This window comes from Cricetulus griseus (genome assembly GCF_003668045.3).
Source record: "Cricetulus griseus strain 17A/GY chromosome 1 unlocalized genomic scaffold, alternate assembly CriGri-PICRH-1.0 chr1_0, whole genome shotgun sequence".
NCBI lineage: Eukaryota > Metazoa > Chordata > Mammalia > Rodentia > Cricetidae > Cricetulus > Cricetulus griseus.
Genome location: NW_023276806.1, coordinates 67,637,072 through 67,655,262, shown reverse-complemented (window position 1 = coordinate 67,655,262; position 18,191 = coordinate 67,637,072). Strand labels below are relative to the sequence as shown.

The following is an 18,191-nucleotide window of genomic DNA, read 5'->3' as shown; positions in this document are numbered from 1 at the left end:
TGATCTTTATAGGGTGTAGTTTTCTGTAACTGAGATTATTTTTCTTTGGGATGATTTAGACCAAGGTTTTTTTTCTTTTTTTTTCTTTCTTTTTCAAAAAAGGGTCTTCACTATGTAGCTCTGTCTGTCCAGGAATCACTATGTTAGACCAGGCTGGCCTCAAACTCACAGAGATCCACCTGCCTCTGCCTGCCAAGTGCTGGGATTAAAAGTGTACACCACTATTACACCAGGACAGACCAAGATATTTTTAATAGCTAAAGATGTGAAAACCCTGTATGGTTTTAACAAAGATACCTTACAAATGATAAGGAAGATACATTAAAAAGAATTTTAGGGCCACATGTTGGTACACACCTTTAATCCCAGGCAGAGGCAGGTGAGTCTCTATGAGTTTGAGGCCAGCCAAGGCTATGTAGTGAGACCCAGTCTCAACAGACAGAGACTATTATACAGAAAACTCAAACTAATCAAAATTCAGAGTTGTGGAGCCCAGTCTAATTACCACACCTAAGGATCAGAGATCATTGCAGAAGAGGAAGAAGAAAGAGTGTAAGATCAAGCCGGGCGTTGGTGGTGCACGCCTTTAATACCAGCACTCGGGAGGCAGAGGCAGGTGGATCTCTGTGAGTTTGAGACCAGCCTGGTCTACAAGAGCTAGTTCCAGGACAGCCTCCAAAGCCACAGAGAAACCCTGTCTCGAAAAACCAAAAAGAGTGTAAGACCAGATCAGCGACTTTGCTGTGAAATTGTGTCTCCCGGTAGTATCAGAAGCTGTACCCATGAAGTCTCACCAATATGACTGCCAAAAAACAAGGATGATACCAATGAACATGCCAAACTGTATGGGAAAAGCCCGTGAGGCCTCAGCCCTACAGAAAGAATGTCAGGCAACTGACTAAAGCCATGAACAGGAGTGATATCCAGAGAAGAGCAAACTAATTGTAGTCCAGTGCCAGATGGTCAGCCCTAAAAACATGCACACAAATAACACTATATAGACTCAACATGTTATAGTTAGGGATACATATGTATACACATAGATGTACACAATAACAATTAATGAAAAAGAGGCCACGAAAATTTGAAGGAGAGCAAGGAAGAATATTTAGAGGGAGGAAAGGGGAAGGAGAAATGTAATTAAATTACAACCTAAAAAATAAACAAGAAACTAGAAACAAAAAGAATTTTATAATCAGTATAAACAGATTAAAAAATTTAATTTATATTCATAAACTCAATGTTGGGTATCAACAAATGTGAACACTGTTTCACTTCATCAATATTCTTTTTTTTTTTCTGGTTCTTTGAGACAGGGTTTGTCTGTGCAGTCTCTACTCTGTAGACCAGGCTGGCCTCAAACTCAGAACTCAGAGATCCACCTAGCTCTGCCTCCCAATTGCTGAGATTAAAGATGTGTGCCTTCTATGTAGGTAAATTTTGTATATCTAATTTATTAGACACCTGTATTTAGATGCAGGAGCTATAGATGAACTAGAGCCTAAGACCAAGTAATCCCACTGTGGAGAATCAACAAATGAAGTTCCAAAGTACAAGAAAAACAACACAGTAGTTCAGTAGACTATGGTATGTGAACAAATGTGAAGAACTGTGCAACTTCTATCAAAGAGACTACATATGTGTGATATGGACCTAGAGGCATATGTTCTCTGTACTGCTAAGCACAAAAAATCATCCAACTATCTATACCATGTCTTGTAAACATTGTCAAATTATGTGCATATGCTTAAAAGCCCATGTATATGAATGCATATAAAAACTGGAATTATAGCCAGACAATGTCCAGAAATGTTCATTTCAAGTTGGTGGGACTTGGAAGTAGATTTTCATCATCCTCATGATTTACTACTAATTTACCTGTACATTTTATAATAAGCATATCATATTTGATAATAAGAGTTAATCAGATATTTAAAATTGGAATGCAAACCAATTGTGGAAATGTATCTGCATTTTCTATTCTTCACAGGTGTGTGAATTGTTGGGGAAAGTTGTAAAATCAGAGACAGGAAGAATGTGAGAAATCAGAAATTAATTTTGAGAAACAAAGGCATATTTCTTTTCAAGAAAGAAAAATAGTAAGAGTCATCTATAATTGGTACTTATGCAGTCCAAGATCAAACAACAAAAGTTGAGAAAAAGAAAAAGCGCGCACGCGCGCGCGCGCGCACACACACACACACACACACACACTCTCTCTCTCTCTCTCTCTCTCTCTCTCTCTCTCTCTCTCTCTGCTGGGTAGCGATGTCATGGGTGCTTAGGGTTTGCAGACAAGTTGCATATTAACACTTCTCTTTTTTTTCTGGTTTTTTGAGATAGGATTTCTCTGTATGACAGCCCTAGCTGTCCTGGAACTCTCTTTGTAGACCAGGCTGGTCTTGAACTCACAGAGATCCACCTGCATCTGACTCCTGAGTGCTGGGCCTATCCTTGCTGAGTGTGCCTTCTATTACTAACTATACCCACATTTCCTACAATAGTATTACACCAAGGAATTTCCCTTACAAACTCAATGTTTAGCATAGGCTTAGGTGATGAGTCCACTGGAGGGAAAAAAAACCCAAAAAAACAAAACAGATACGTAGCAGAGGAGGGAAATGATGAGAGCCAAGAGCTTTGACTGATTTTTATACCAGCCTTGTTTGACCTTACATTAGTAATTCTAATGATGTTTACAAAAAAAGCCATCAACGTTTTTTAGTACATGTGGCACCCTTACTGCACCTGTGGCAATGTTGACTGTAGTCTGTATGTTTAACCACACCAAAGACCGTGATGGATGCTGGGTGTGTGTGTGTGGGGGGGGTATTAAGATGGAATGACTAGAACAAATTTCAAGTAATTTAGTTTTGCATAATTAAAAGGTGGTAGAATTTCCATTGAAAAATTAAGAAGTTAATGGAGAGGTTTAAGAAACATTTATCAGGGGAAAAAGGAAACATTTATCAGCAAAAAGCCATTTCCTTTCTTGATTTACCATTGTGGTGAGCCACATGAGAAAGCCCACTATTTGGTTTTCACATGAATGTTTTGTATTAATCAACAGCAATTAATAAACAAACTTCATGTGTAAAAGACAAGTACCTATCTTCAGGAAGTAACCTGCAAATCTTCTATGGTGGCTTTTTGGTATTTTAAATACTTAAGACTTAAAACTTCATTATGCTTTTTGTTTTTGTTTTTGTTTTTAGCATACCTAGATCCAAAGTGGCCTGCTGGTTTTGTTTTTGTTTTTGTTTTTTTGATACAGGGTTTCTCTGTGTAACAGCATTGGCTGTCCTGGAACTAGCTTTGTAGACCAGGATAGCCTTGAACTCACTAAGATCCACCTGCCTCTATCTCCCCAGCGCTGGGATTAAAGGTGTGTGCCACCACCGCTCAGTTTTGTATTCTGTTTTGGTTTTTAGATATGTAAGAGTTTACTAATGTGGAAGATTATATCACTGGTGTTTACTTAAAGACTTCACTAATGTTAAATGCTGACTCTGCATACAAAGCATTTGTAATAAGTGCTTGAGTTTGAATGTTGTTTTTAACCTTTAAAATCGCTCATAATTTGTAGGATTATGGAAAAATAATGACTTGGTAACCATTTAATTTCTGATTTTCTGTTTTTACAGTGTTGGGATTGACCCCAGGGCCTTACACTAGTGAACACTGTACCATTGAGTTGCACCCTCAGACACCAGTTACCATTGTAAATCAAGTCATTTCAAACAAAAGGTCATACTGTATCCCTGTCTTTTCCCAGTGTGTCACATAATACCTACAGTATCAGTAAACATTACTAAGTAAATGCCAGAGTAAGCGAATGAGAAAGTGAGCAGCGGGATGTGTTGACTTATGACTGAGTAGCCATCCACTTAGCATTCGTGAGAAGAACTAATATGGAATTCTAAGACAGAGAATGGAGCCCGCTTCATTTCATGTAGATGCAGTGAGATTGCAGCGTGGTGTCTGCCTGCTACAGCACACTAAGCTGTAATGAGGACTGCACAGCACACTCTGAAATGCTTCACTTTATAAGACTGGGATGGTGATGCAGATGATAGCAAGAACTACTTCCACTTTTTAAAAATAACCAAAAAGTGTATTTTTGCAGAGATTATTTATTTCCTTTACATTAGTGGAGATAGATCTTGGAAATTATCTTTCTCATCTGCTACTTATGAACAAGCTAGCTCAGGAATTATTTTCCTCTTTCGGATTTTAAGAAGTTAAAGTCCATTTGATAAAAATATATAATGTTAGGAGGGGGACAAAGAAACACATTTAATAGTACAAAAATCTATGATTCTCCTAAGCGGTTTTGAGAGAACTCTGCTCCTGTCTGCAGCATAGGTCCAGTGCGCACACCCACAGGGTTATGGAGCACCTCACTGTTTAAGTTGGGCTCTTCAAGGACAGGCACTCACTGCTGTGTGCTGAGAAAAGCACATCTGTAGAGCTGGAGGGCGTGCCTGGGATTTGTGGCAGGCTTTGGGCTGTCTTTAATCTCATTTGACTTGTTCATCTTCCTCTAAAGCCAACTCTAAAGATGCCCTGAGTCTCCCTTTCACCCTTTGGTAGGATCTGCATCAGTAGTCATAAAACTGCTCTCACACAAAGAGCCCTTGCCTTTGAAGTAGTGCTCCAGCCTTTCACAGCAGCCCTGGAAGTCTGTCCTTTTTCTCTTCTCATCTTTCTCTAAGAAGTTTGAAGTGTGGCTTCTTAAACTACCAACAAGATAAAATTTTCTCCCAGCATTATTGAAAGCCATGACAATTTTCACACAGTAAGACTTTAAAGGGTTTAAAGGACTCTATCGTGCTTTATGGTCTGGACTTCGGTGCATCCTAGATCCTGCTCTCTGAGAGCAAAGATACAGATTGTCGGCATCCATTAACAATTGAAGATTTTAATCAAAAGAATCAACCTGGTATTTTTCTGAAGACTTCCCTGCTTTTTAGTGAGATAGTGATGCCTTTGGAATTAGAAACATAAAGCATGTGCAGAATCATCTTGTTTGTACTGATAGTCCCCTGCCAATCTGGTTTGAATTGACAAGTAGCCAGGAGAGGCAGCTCCAGAGCTGAAGGGAGAACTATAACCAGAGCCATATTCTCTTGTGGCTTTTTTCACACAGAGATACAATGGGGTCTTACCCTTCTGTTTGATGACATCACCTGGCTCCTCTACAACCCAGGAGATGATGTATCCTGTGTAACTAAAGAGAAATGATAGGTGCCTATAGAGCGCCAGTGTTCTGCCTCTGATAGTCCCCTCTGCCTTTAGTCTCATTCCAAGTGATTCCCAGTATGTCCACCGAGCTCAAGCAGTTTATATTTGTTTGGTTTAAATCCCATATAGAATTATATTGGTAATAGTGAAATTTTATTATTTAAAGCCCCTGTTTTATTGGGACTTATAAAAATCCAACTGGTTTTATTTTGAATATACATTTGATAAGGAGAAAGTGTGAAGAGTGCTCTTTGTACTTCAGATAAGGAGCTGGAAATGGTTTTCCTTATGTGTTGTAGACTCGAGAGTGAGCAGCCTGACATGTTTGTTCCTATACATGAAGCGACGGTTGGTTTTGTTTTGTTATTTCTTCCAGTTCCCTGAGGAGCAACTGGCCATGGCTCTACCCTTATAGTTTTAATTTGCTTTGTCACTTGAGCTTGTGTTCTCTGTCCTCCCCACCACCCCCCTTCGTATTTCCTGAACTGTCTAACCTATTTCCTGGACTAGGAAACACTGCCAAGAGCCTTTTCTATCCTGGCATTATTCTGTACATGTATTTTCTGGTTTCTATAATGGAAGTGATGTGATGCATTTGTAGAAGCCAGGATTTCATAAGCAGAACAAACTAATGAATTGTGTTTGCGTAGGAGAACGTTTACAACTTAACCTCTTTTCTGAGGTTTCCTACCCTCTGACTTCACTGTTCTGGATTATCCTTAGTCCATCTTTTACATTGAAAAAAAAAAAAAAAGAATGGAGATCAGTCTCCTTCCTCCTCCACTAAGCTCCTGAGAAAACATTCTTAAATGTAGAAAAAAAAATGGCTACTTAAAGATATCTGTCTGACCCTTCATGACCCATCTGGCCTTTGTTTACTTTGGCTTATATGTAAATTGCTCTCATTTTTCATTTATTTTCCTTTGAACCCTCATTTTCTACTGAGGAAAGATGAGTTAAAACACAAATCTCACCACATTTGTAATTTATGGAAACAAAAAAGGAACAATTGCACTGAAAATGTATTCCATAAGTCATAATGATTTTAATAGTTGATTTATAAAAACATTGCCAATAGATATAATTAGACAGTAATTTCAAGAATAACATAATGCTATTTTTGTGGAATTTAGAATATGACAAGTTGGGGGCTATGGAGGGGACCATGACTTATGGCTAACATATTAACTTTTTCAAACATAGAATGTTTATTTCTAAATCTCATTATTTTTAATACAAAATTATGTAGCTTACATGGGCTTGTATCATTTGCTTCTTTGAGCCCCCCCACACAAAAAAAAATTATGGACTTGAGAAAAAAAATGGTTGCTGAGAGATTCCTTTTGGTTTGGAAAATACCAAGTAGACATTCTAATAAGTTAGGTTATGTCCTCCTAGTGTTTCCAAGTGAAACCAGGCCCCTGGTTCCACTTGTCCCTAGCCCATTAGTCTATTAGCTGAAGTCTTGCTTTCCTTCTCTAGGGATATGGGTTAGCCTAATACACAAGTCCTTATAGGCTAAAATCTCATTTAGAATTACTGATAGTCACCAAAGCCTTAAGAGACACCATGGTGACACAGCTGTGCATTGTGTGAATAAACATGGCATACCTGTTACATGTCATGATAGACTTGAATTACTGCTGACTCCAGAGGAGGCACAAGACGCAAGCTCCTTTCTTAGGAGCAGAGTCCCCACTCTTGCCTTTGGGGTCAAGTATCTCTGTGCCTTCAGTGAAGCCCATTTCCTTCCTCTTCTGCCCAGAAAAGCAGGCATGTGCATGTATTTTGCAAGAATGTTGGAAGAGCTCACTGATTCACTCCTTGAAAACTCCTGCTTCTGAGGCTATAACAGTGTTTTAACAGCAGCATTGGACTCTACAGGTGCAGTAGGCTCTGAAAGGTTTTCCCCGACTTGTTAGGGGTCTTTCCTCAGAGTGGGTAACGGCCCTAAAGACTATCAGCATCTCTTCTGAAGCTGCTCAGAGTGAGCTACTTTCTGGGCACATTTGCCCTTTTGGGTTGGACAGTATCAGTTCTCAACTGTGCCATAAACCAGTTCACAGCAGAGGAGTTGAAGAATGCCGACAGAATCCTGCTTGCTAGTTGTTTACTTCTGGCTAAGTACAGAACCCCATGTGTCCTTGTGGTACAAGTTAAGTCACAAAAGAAACCTATGATTGTGTCTGATTGGGTCACTTTTCTGAGCTGGGGACAATTTTTACTTTGTGATTCAGAGCAGGGTGAGTTATTTGTTCTCTTCCATTATTATATTCCCTCTCCTCCACACCATCAATAGAATCACACCGGTCCATCATGCCTGTACTGGCTGACTGGAATGTGGGGAGTACTCTGTGAGAGCTACACATCACAACATACTCAGCTGTTAGGTGTTAGAGAAAGGCTGCTTGGAGATCAGAGTCCCATGTTAGACTGTCTTACTAAGGGAGTTGCAGTAGTCTACTGAGGAAGAGGAAGAGACCTTTCTTTGAAGTGTAAATTAATCCCGAGTTCTTATTTGTAGTTTTTAGTTGCTTTGTTATAATAATTTTAACAGAATCTCAAATTATATAGGCTCAGGTATAGATCAGCCTTGGGAACAAATTATTTCAACTCTGTCAAGTGGGCTTCAGGGGCACTATGGGTAACTCCATAAAAATGCAATGGGTAGTCAAAGCATAAACCCTGAGCAGAGCTCCATGGCTTCAGAATGGCCATTCTGACTGTGGAGGAATTCACTGAGATGCAGAGTATGGGATGGACAAGTGTTTGAGTTGGCACCTTAATGTGTGGGTTCATTATAACCAAGGCCCTAATCTTGGAATCATCCATCTACTTGAGAGGCTCATTTTTTTACATATGAGAAATGTATAGAATGCAGGTTTTACCATCTTTAGCTTTAAGCTGTAAACCTTTGTTGATAGATAATCACATAAGGGTTCTTGAAATTCAGAAACATGTAGACTTCAAAATCAGACTGCAGCAAAGTTTGAATCTGATAAAAAATAAGTTTTGGACAAATTCAAAACTCTGCAGGCTTCAGCATAGATCATAATTGACACCAAGTTATTTAAGCTTTATACACTGGGATTGATATGTCTTTTTTTCTTGCTAAAGGTGAAACTACCACTCCTCGGGCCATCCTCACAGGCCATGACTATGAGATTACCTGTGCTGCCATCTGTGCTGAGCTGGGCCTGGTGTTAAGTGGTTCTCAAGGTAAAGTTGTGTTTTATGGCTTCTCTTGTGATGTATTAATGTAAACAGGATGAGGCTGGCTCCTGCCCTCTAAAGCTCCAGTCTGTTAGGGTAGCCACATAGGGCTACTTAAATATCAGTTAGCTAAAATTAAATAAAATTAAGAGTCATGTTGCTTAATAGCAGTAGTTACATTCAGAGGTGGAATAGGGAGGTCCACATATGGCCAGAACAAAGATAGAAAATTCTCACCAGGGCTAAAAGCCGGGTTTTAGCTCCCTGGTCTAAAGCATTTAAGATACTCTATAGACAGCAACCAATTAGTGTTCTCCTCTCCATGAAGCAGGAACACAGAGCATCTTCATATGTGTGCTTATTTCTCTGACCTCCAGTAAGCTGAATGGAAATCTTGACCTTGCATGTATTATGTGTACGCCTGCTTTCAAGCCATAGCATGTGTGTAGAGGTTAAGATGACATGTAAGAGTTGGTTCTTTTCTTCCACCACGTCGGTCCCTGGAATTGAAATCAGGGTATCAGGTTCAGCAACAAGCATTGCTAAGCCACCTCAACAGCCCCTGACCCAGATTTTAGGACTAGACAGGACTAGAATGACAGACACTGGAATGGAAAGGACTTGGTTTGCTGGAAGCTTCTGCTGCTTGTACTATTTTGTATTTAGTTTAGAGATACCTAGTGTTCCAAGAGCGTGTGCAACAAATTGGAATCCTCCAGCAAAGGAGCTGTCTGCAGTCCAGTGCCTCTCCCACCTCTCTGTGTTGAGAACAGGGTACTGAGAGCTTCTGTTACCTCGTGTGTTTTAAATTCATAAGCACAGATTATTTGAGTCACTGTATCTGTGGCTTGAACTATATTAGTATAGCTAACAAGGCAGAGTGAAAATTTGAAGTTTAGCTTTGAAAAATGCAGTTTTTCAAAGCAGTGAAAAAGTAGTATGATTTCTTGGATTGTATCTAAACATTAAAATTAATTACTATTACAGACCATTCTTGCTTTGCACAGTAAAATGCCATGCAAAATTATCTGAGACCCTGTCTCAGTGGGAAATTTTATTTTAGACTTTTCCACAATCTAAAATTTTTTGTCAAAACATTAAAAAAAAAAAAACATCCAGGCATGGCACACACTTTTAATCTCATCACCCAGGAGAAAGAGGCAAGGGAGATCTCTGCAAGTTCAAGGCCAGCCTGGGCTATACAGTGAGTTCCAGGACAGCCAAGGCTACATAGTAAGACATCTCAAAAACAAACTAAAAACTGAAAACAAACTCAGCCATGCAGATTCATGTCTTTGTCAAACCGTTCTCTGGAACAGGTGAACAGTGCACACCACTTTCTTGTCCTGAGTGCCTAGGCATCTTTTCTGTGCCTTAGGGAATTTCCAATCCTCTTCTGTTTGTGCCAGCTTCTCACGTTTCTTTTGTTTAAATGTCATGAAACACCCTCTAGAGTTCCCTTAATGTGAGGCTTTTTTAAGTATCATTTCTTCTGACGTCATCAGTTTTGTTATAGCCACTTTCCTGAGTTGTGCCAACAAATGTCTTTTGTTCATTTCCTGGCTGCATATCTACTATCTTGGCAGCATCTGAAGCTGACTCAGCTCTCTCTACATAAAACTCCATTTATATTCACTTCTCTATTAAGTTCATTATTGTTGACCAATACCCTTTTCTGGTTATCTACTTTTATAAAATGCCACATGGTTATCACCATGAAACAAGAAGACAACACAGCCTTTTTTGCTGTCTGGGTGTGAGCTGAACAACAGATACCGGTTATGGATGCTCCTTGAACACTGTGTTATGGGGGCTTCCAACTATACTCAGCTGCTATTAACATAAGGGTTCATGGACTGAAGAGCTAGCTACAAAGTATGCTCTAGTCAATAGCTGTGATAACTGAAATTTGAACTGTGCTGTTGTGGAGCTAGTGTTATTTAGGGAGTTGTAACTAAAGTTCATGTATGCTGGAACTGTGAAAAAAACAAAGACATGACTGCTATTTATGTTGGAGAACACCAAAAATGTTTAACTCTTGGGTGGCCAACAAAAGCAGAGTCATCCTTTGCAAAGGCACACTGTCAGTAGCCATGTAGGGAGCAGGCAATGATGCTGTGTGGCCAGCAGTAAGGCTGAGCACAGACTCCTGTTATCCCCATTATCTCTCAACACTTACCACATAGTTTTGTTTCCTTTCCTCTGCATATGATGAATATGTAGTAGAGACAGAAAAGCTCTGGAGTGTGTGGGGTGGGGGGCAGTGTGCAGCAGTTCCTGTCCTCTGGGTTATCAGCCTAGGGAGCCCCTGGAGAGGTGAGAGTGCCAGAAGTCACTGCTTGTTTTAGGGGCATGAGGAAATAAGGTCACTCAGTTTAATAGTGGCAGAAGGAACCCAATGTGGATTTGGAGGTTAGATGATGTTTTCTTTCACTTCAAAAATGAAGCTGTGAGCAGTGGGAGGGAAGCTGCTCTGGTCAGCCACATCTGCACTGATCCAGCCTGCTGTCTGGCCTGTGTGGTGCAGGAAGGGTAACCCAGGTGCCCTGCCAGCAGGAGCAGCATTGTATCCCAAGCAACTTCTCTGGGATTGCTCTTCCTTTTGGAGTTCTTCTAGCTTCTTTCTCCCCACTTATATTATAATGAATTTTATAAAGTAACTTCCTGTCTCTGGAAGGGCAGTGAGCATGCATAACTTGGCTTCTCAAGCCTCCCATTAGAAATCGAGAGCTGGCAGGATTTTCAGAGTAACTGACATACGACTGCTTTCTGAGGGCTGTGTACAACTGTACCATGACACTGCAGCCCAGCTGAAGTGCCGAGTTTCCTCCATTCACTGATACTGGGGATTGAACCCAGGAGCTACACTGTCCACCATGTCTGTTTTCATCACATAATTTTGGTTCTTGTTCCTCTTCTCAGAAGGGCCATGTCTCATACATTCCATGAATGGAGACTTGTTAAGGACTTTAGAGGGTCCTGAAAACTGCCTGAAACCAAAACTCATCCAAGCATCAAGAGAGGGTCACTGTGTCATCTTCTATGAAAACGGCTGCTTCTGCACCTTCAGTGTGAATGGGAAGCTGCAGGCAACCATGGAGACCGATGACCACATAAGGGTGAGTGCCAGAAGCTCTGCAGATTGCCTGTTTCACTGGGAAGCTTGACTGGTAAGGGGGACAGAGTTCACTGAAGAAACCTAGTTCTCAACAGCTGGGGTTCTCTTTCCCATGCCAAACAGGCACCACTGATAGCACTTAGAGAATAGGGTCATGGATAGGGTCAGCTGTGGGACATCAGTAAGATGCTCCTTGGAGATGGCCACAGTATCCTTAAGCCAGTAGCCTTCAGCTTGTGAAGCCAACCAGATGGCTTTCATTGGTTCTGCAGTTTGTTTCTTTTTCTCTAAGTTCTACTATGCACCAAAGCTAAACTAGACTTTACCTAGAGCTGGTTTCTCATCATATCTGAAGAGGCAGCTCTAGAGGAATTGTGCATTCTCAGGCTCAGCTATTGATGGTTGCCCTGACACGCTGGAGATTTGGGCACCACATGACAGGAACCACTTCCCTTTCTGTCTCTATGGACTGTTAAGCTAGTGGACAGCCCAGGTCCTGCTTTGCTTCTCAGGCCAATTTCCATTGCATGAGGAAGAGCCAATGTGTTCTTTGAGGGTAATTTTCCTTCTCCTCTCCAGGCTGCTGTGTCTGTTATGGGCATGGGCAGGAAAAGCTGGGCTGTCCTGTCATTTTCTAATATGGGAATAGAGGTGCATGTGACCCATAAACAAGGACGTCTGGGGTGGGGTGGCAGCAGAGTCAGGCACTTGAGAGAGTGGTCCAGACCACTTCTGCACATCTCACTCATGTCCTCCCACCCCTGGGTGGCTTCCATGCAGTTCTTCCAAGAAAACTCCAAGGTCTGGAAGTGGTGACCAGTTGAGCCCATAGGCCTTACTGGTCCAAAACTAAAGACCCCGGCTGCTCTGAGACTTCCAATTTCTTGGTCCAGTGGCCACTTCTCTCCTCTCACTTGCTGGTTATCTGAGAGTTACCTCCACCTCAGATGCATGTGCACAGGCAAACTCACTCTGCTTTTATTTCTCCCTCATTTCCCATAATCTGCCATTTAAGCCAAGTACATATTGGCGGTTTCTCCTCTCCTCCTTTCTTTACAATAATAATGTTGATCATCTGTCACTTTGAGCTGTGATTATATTGTCAGCTACACTAATAAATCTGTAAAAATAATTTGAAGCTGTTCACTGGCTAGAACAGTTTCTATGGTGTTCCAGTTAGACCAAGGCTCTGGGAAGAGCCTGGAGGCAGCAGCAGGGGGGCTCTTGTGGACTGTTCATACTCACAGGCTCCCCTGTACCCTGAAGCCATCGAGTTTTTTTTTTTTTCCCTGTGAAACTCCCCACTGGATTTTAGGCCTAAACAATCCATTGCTTTTCCCCAGCATGCCCACACTTTATCATTCTAACTTGCAAGTGGCAACCATGTGATTAAAGTGAGCTAGCCTAAAAGGAACACTCTCTGTCCCAGGCTCCAGAGACTGACACTTTCCCAGATAACTGCCTTAGGAGGAAAGCAAGGAAATTGCAGGCTGGAACCCCAGACATCCAGAAATAAAAAGAATCAGTCACCAACCCATACAAAAAATTCATCTCTTTGACATACCAGGCAGCCTGGCAACTTGCACGCTACTCAAGGTTTCCCACCTACCTTTGCTCTGATGTCGTATTGCTCACTGGCACTTTGGTTTAAAGATGAGTTGGCTGCACACTATGCAGGTACTATAATGAAGAACTTACATTTAAGCAGAGAGACCACAGCATAAAGTCTAACCACCATTTCCCCCAAGAGGACTCCCTTTTTTTTCTTTTCCCAGGCTGTTTTAGGATGTTGGCATCTCCAGCAGTGTGCTGTGGCCTGCCAGTGTCCTCAGTGTAGCCACAGTACCCTCCAAAACATTTGAGATCCAGGGCTGAGTTAGAGCACTCCTGGGGCCACTTCAGATCTCTAGCCTAGAAGACCTGGATGCTACTCTGGCCTCTACTGCAGTTCCTAGACCCCGAGACTGCCGTGGTGATGAATGGGGAAGGATGACTTATAGTCATGTTGAAAACTCTTAATAATATGCATCTAGTTAATAAGACTTGGCAATGTGTAAGATGCAACAAAGCTGTCGCCTGCACTTTTTCTTTCTGTGTTTTTGAGAATAAGCTATGTTCAATGGTCTACTGACAGTTGGCATCAATGTGAACCGAATACATAGCAAACATTTCTTTCTTTTCTCTATTTTTTTTAAAAAATTGTCAAATAATAAAGACTTAAAGTGTTGATGCTAAAGTTATGAGTGCAAAACCAGGGCAGAGTTTGTTCTTCAGAGGCTAGCAGTGTGTATGCCCATGTCCACCATGGTCAAGTGGGCAGGCATGTGATATCTACCAGGGCTCCAAGAACCTTTTGCCACCAGCTTTGGGAAGGAGAATAGGAGTCTACTGAGGAAGAGCAGAGCATCTGACAGTGGACAAGGGGAGGCTATGACAGTGGACTGGGGCCTTCTGCCATGGGTGCACACTTTCTACAAGGGGCAAAGACACATGTTCTAGGCTTTTAGGACTCCATGAACTTTGTTCAACTACTGTGATGGTGGCCATAGGCGGAGGGGTGTCAGGAGCCCTGACAAAACCTTATTTATGAGCATTAGATAAAGAATCATAATATTCATGAAGCATAGAATTTGTTTTCTCAACAATTAAAAATATAATAATGCATCTGGGAGTATAGCTCAACTGAGGGTGTCCCTGTCAGCTTGTCCAGGGTATGCTGCTGCTTGCCAGGGGTCTCAGAACTCAGGCTATGGAGACAGGAGGATCAAAAGTTCAAGGTCATCCTCAGCTACATAGAATTCAGGACCATCCTGAACTCCATGAAACCACACTTCAAAAAAAAAAAAATCACATAAAATGAAGAAACAGGCAGTTTACATTCAGCTCACAGGCTTTCTTAGGGAATAGAGGAATATTACAGAATCAAAACCCAGATTTCAAGCTGAGCTTCTCTACCCCCACTACCTTTAAAACCGAGCTGCCCTAGGGAAGGTGCAGCAGCTGCCTGTGCTCCTCCTGGCCAGGTCAGGGAAGGCCAAGTCAGGGGCTTAGCTTATCATACAAGATGGATGTGCATGTGCTGATCCCACACATAACCCCTCCTCTCACAGATTTATAGAACTGAGTTTGTGGAGCAAAACCCACAACACCATAGTGTTGTCTGGTCATGTCCATTTGACCTCTGAACAATGGCAGGCCTTCCATAATTCAGTGTCCTAAGAACCACGGCTTGTTTCCACTGTGGGATGGCCACTCCCCCATCCCACACCCGGGCTGCGGAAGCTGTCAGCTACAACTAGCCCCACTCCCCGAGAGCCATGTCTCCACTGACTGCTGCTGTCTCACAGGCCATACAGCTAAGCAGAGATGGGCAGTACCTGCTCACAGGAGGAGACAACGGAGTGGTGATAGTGCGGCAGGTGTCTGACCTCAAGCAGCTCTTTGCCTACCCAGGCTGTGATGCTGGCATCCGGGCCATGGCCCTTTCTTTCGACCAGAGGTAGGTAATCAGAATCCTGATCTACCACGGGAGCATTGAAGATGGCCGGAATCACTTTAAGTGACCTAGGGTTGGTAGAGTTCTGAAGTCATCCGCACAATACAAAGAGCTAATAAATAAGTGAGTTTCCAAGCACACCCTGTAAAACCTCAGTTTCTGACAGGGCTTAGATAAAACAGGCTCTCAAAAATAGACAGGATTTAGCTACAAAGGCTCAGAGACTGCCATAAAGCTTTTCAAATATTTGTGTGTGGTATGCATGCATGTAGTGTGTTCACGTGTGTAAAGCTTGCCAGTTCACCTGGGCTAGCTCCTGGCTTGCTCTGGAGATCCCATCTCTGCCTCCTGGATACTAGCTTTAAGTGCTGGAGATCTGAACTCTGGTCCTTACACTTGCCCACCAAGGCATTTTACTCAGCAAACCATCTCCTCAGCCCCAGCTTTTTAGATGTCTTTAACAAGAACGTTTAAGGGCTGTAAATATGTATACTGTAAAATATCTCTTATGTCCACCTGTAATGTTTAGAGTCCTTCCTTGATCATCAAACCATGAGCAAAATCATTTCCACAGAGGGAGCCTTCTGGAATCCATGCTTCTAGGCATCTGACTCAGAAGAAAAACCCACAGAGCAGTTTCTACTGGAGGGAACACACACAGGCTCCTTCTGTGGAAATGATTTTGTTCATGGTTTGATGATACTCCAGCAGTATCTGCCCCTTTCATAGACCACAGATGGTCTCCGTGGTGTCAAAACTTGATCTTATTTCGGTCTACATTTCAGTCACCAGGAAAAGTGTAGCAGACAGCAGGAAATAGAGCCCTGTAACCCCATTCTCCATCCTTCTCCCAGGTGCATCATTTCTGGCATGGCTTCCGGAAGCATTGTTCTGTTTTACAACGACTTTAACCGCTGGCATCATGAGTACCAAACTCGATACTGATGGTAACGAATGCACCTTGGTCCTGTTCCAGGCTGATCAAGGAAGGACTCTGAACATCATTCTATAGAAATAGCTGTCACATCTGAATGTAACTTAAATTTGTTTGAACAAGCAAAATATTTTTAAAAGTTAATTGCTATTTTTGTAGACTTTGCTTGACATTTGGGGGGTGGGAACAGCAAAGCAAATAATGGGCTGCTGGTTTCTGTAGTTTAAAAAAAATCTATATTTTTAGTCATAATGAAAAGTCTATTTTCACCAATTATGGATACAGACAGTGGAGCCAATAATCCCACTAATTCTAGCTATGTTGTGGAAATCCATTTCCCATTTATCTGTAATCTTGAGAAATATGATTTTAGCAATAGGGAAATGGGTTCTAATACTGGGACAAGGGAATTTTATTCTGTACTGGGTCCTGTATTTTTCTAGACAATTGTGCTTCTTCAGTGCTGAAATTTCTAGGGTTTTAATAGTAATGTTTAAATTATGACAAGTGTAATTTAAAACATCTCAGTGAATTATTTCTATATTATTCTTCTTTGAGCATGTGTTAGTCCTAGAAAATTATGGTTTGAGGAAGGCCATTTAATTTTACTGTGTGGTAAACAGCAAAGATCTAAGTTATAGCAATCATAAAATACTCACTGCTTTTTCCTGGTCTGGTGTCCTCATGGCACAAGGTGAGATGATGGAAGCGCTCTTGGGCTCACAACCTGTTTTCTTTTATGAGTAAATATAAGTACCAAAGCCTGCCCAAGGTCACAGTGCCCTGCAAGGAGGCAGAACCAGGTGGGGCCACTCCCCCACGACTCAACCCCACCACCCTGACTTGAGATCAGGGGCTACCAGGTACTGTGCTAAGCACCACCCATCCTACCCTCTATTTGTTAGGAAACTATCCCTTCCTTTTGATTAGCAATTTGTAATGAAAAATAATGTTACTTTGGTGTCATATAATTCTACTTTTTTCTAGTGGATTGCTGTATGGAATTCTGTGAAAATATTTGAGAAAAGGCCTGTATTACATAAATAAATTCTTTGTATGTTGTGAACTTTGAGTTGAAACTGACATTCTGTCTTTGCTTCCTGTGCAGTTTGCCTGAACCTCCTTTTCCCTACACATTTACATACTCTCTAAAGCAAAGATCTAGAATGAAAAATTCGGTTTGAAGCTGGACAGTGGTGGCGCACGCCTTTAGTCCCAGCACTTGGGAGACAGAGACAGGTGGATCTCTGTGAGTTCAAAGCCAGCCTGGTCTACTGAGGGAGTTCCAGGACAGCCTCCAAAGCCACAAAGAAATCCTGTCTTGAAAAAAAAAATGAGAGAGAGAGAGAGGGAGAGAGAGAGAATAAAAAAAGAAAGAAAATTCATTTTGACAGAAAAAGAAGAATAAAATGAAAGTGTACATAAGTTTTTGGAAATGTCTTCTCCGCCCATACATTTTCAAACATGGGTAACTATTCACAAAGAAAATGCCACACCGGTTCTGTTCAGTTTTTGAGTGGTAACCAATGAAAGACAAAAAAAAAAAAAAAACAAAACAAAACAAGAATGCTTTCTCATGCTAAATCTATAAGTCTTACTGGGACTTCTACAACCAAACAAGAGCCACTAAGGCTTACCAACATCTCACAAACCACTAAGAAAAATAATAAATAGCAAAACATGGGAGCAGGAAATGCTGAATTACCTACAGGCTGGAAGCTAACAGGAATGTTTCACTTTGGGAATAAGGTAGAATTATTATGTCCCAGCAGGACACAGGGCTCCTGGAGCCATAAAGACAATGTCTACCATTGCCTTTGTCTTTACAGCTCAAAACAGTGGAGAGAGTATCTGAGCTGAAATAATACCAAGTGGCAAGACCTATTTAACACAATATTTCTTTCATTTGATTCAGTATCATTTATCTTACCCAATTTGAACTATTTTCATTAAAACAAACAAAACCTCCACCATCACTTCAAATAAATGAAAACCGATTAGAATAGCCGTCAAGGTGGCCAGGGATGAAGGTGAGAGGCCCCCACAGGAGGAGCCAAAGACACTCTTGTGGCTGGCAGGCTCACATGTTCTCCATGGCGTATTTAAGCCTGGCTTTAGGATGAATTTCCTCAAGAAATTAAGGGTTTTCCTTGCTTGCTTACTAGTTTTTACTGAATAGCACCCTC

General features: G+C 41.5%; 1 protein-coding gene across 6 annotated transcripts in view; it reads left to right on the top strand.

The window, feature by feature from the left end:
* The window catches only part of Lrba (LPS responsive beige-like anchor protein), a 561,457-nt gene extending 544,380 nt beyond the window's left edge, over nucleotides 1-17,077 (top strand). For 4 of the 6 annotated variants that reach the window (XM_027392996.2, XM_027392995.2, XM_027392998.1 and 1 more), the window contains 4 exons: nucleotides 8,362-8,463; nucleotides 11,380-11,576; nucleotides 14,923-15,074; nucleotides 15,926-17,077. In XM_027392996.2, the coding sequence (XP_027248797.1) occupies nucleotides 8,362-8,463; nucleotides 11,380-11,576; nucleotides 14,923-15,074; nucleotides 15,926-16,016 (542 nt within the window). In that variant the 3' untranslated portion in view covers nucleotides 16,017-17,077. The remainder of the gene's footprint in view (nucleotides 1-8,361; nucleotides 8,464-11,379; nucleotides 11,577-14,922; nucleotides 15,075-15,925) is intronic. The other 2 variants (XM_027392999.2, XM_035452023.1) reach the window with 1 other exon arrangement.
* The last annotated feature ends 1,114 nt before the right edge of the window (nucleotides 17,078-18,191 follow it).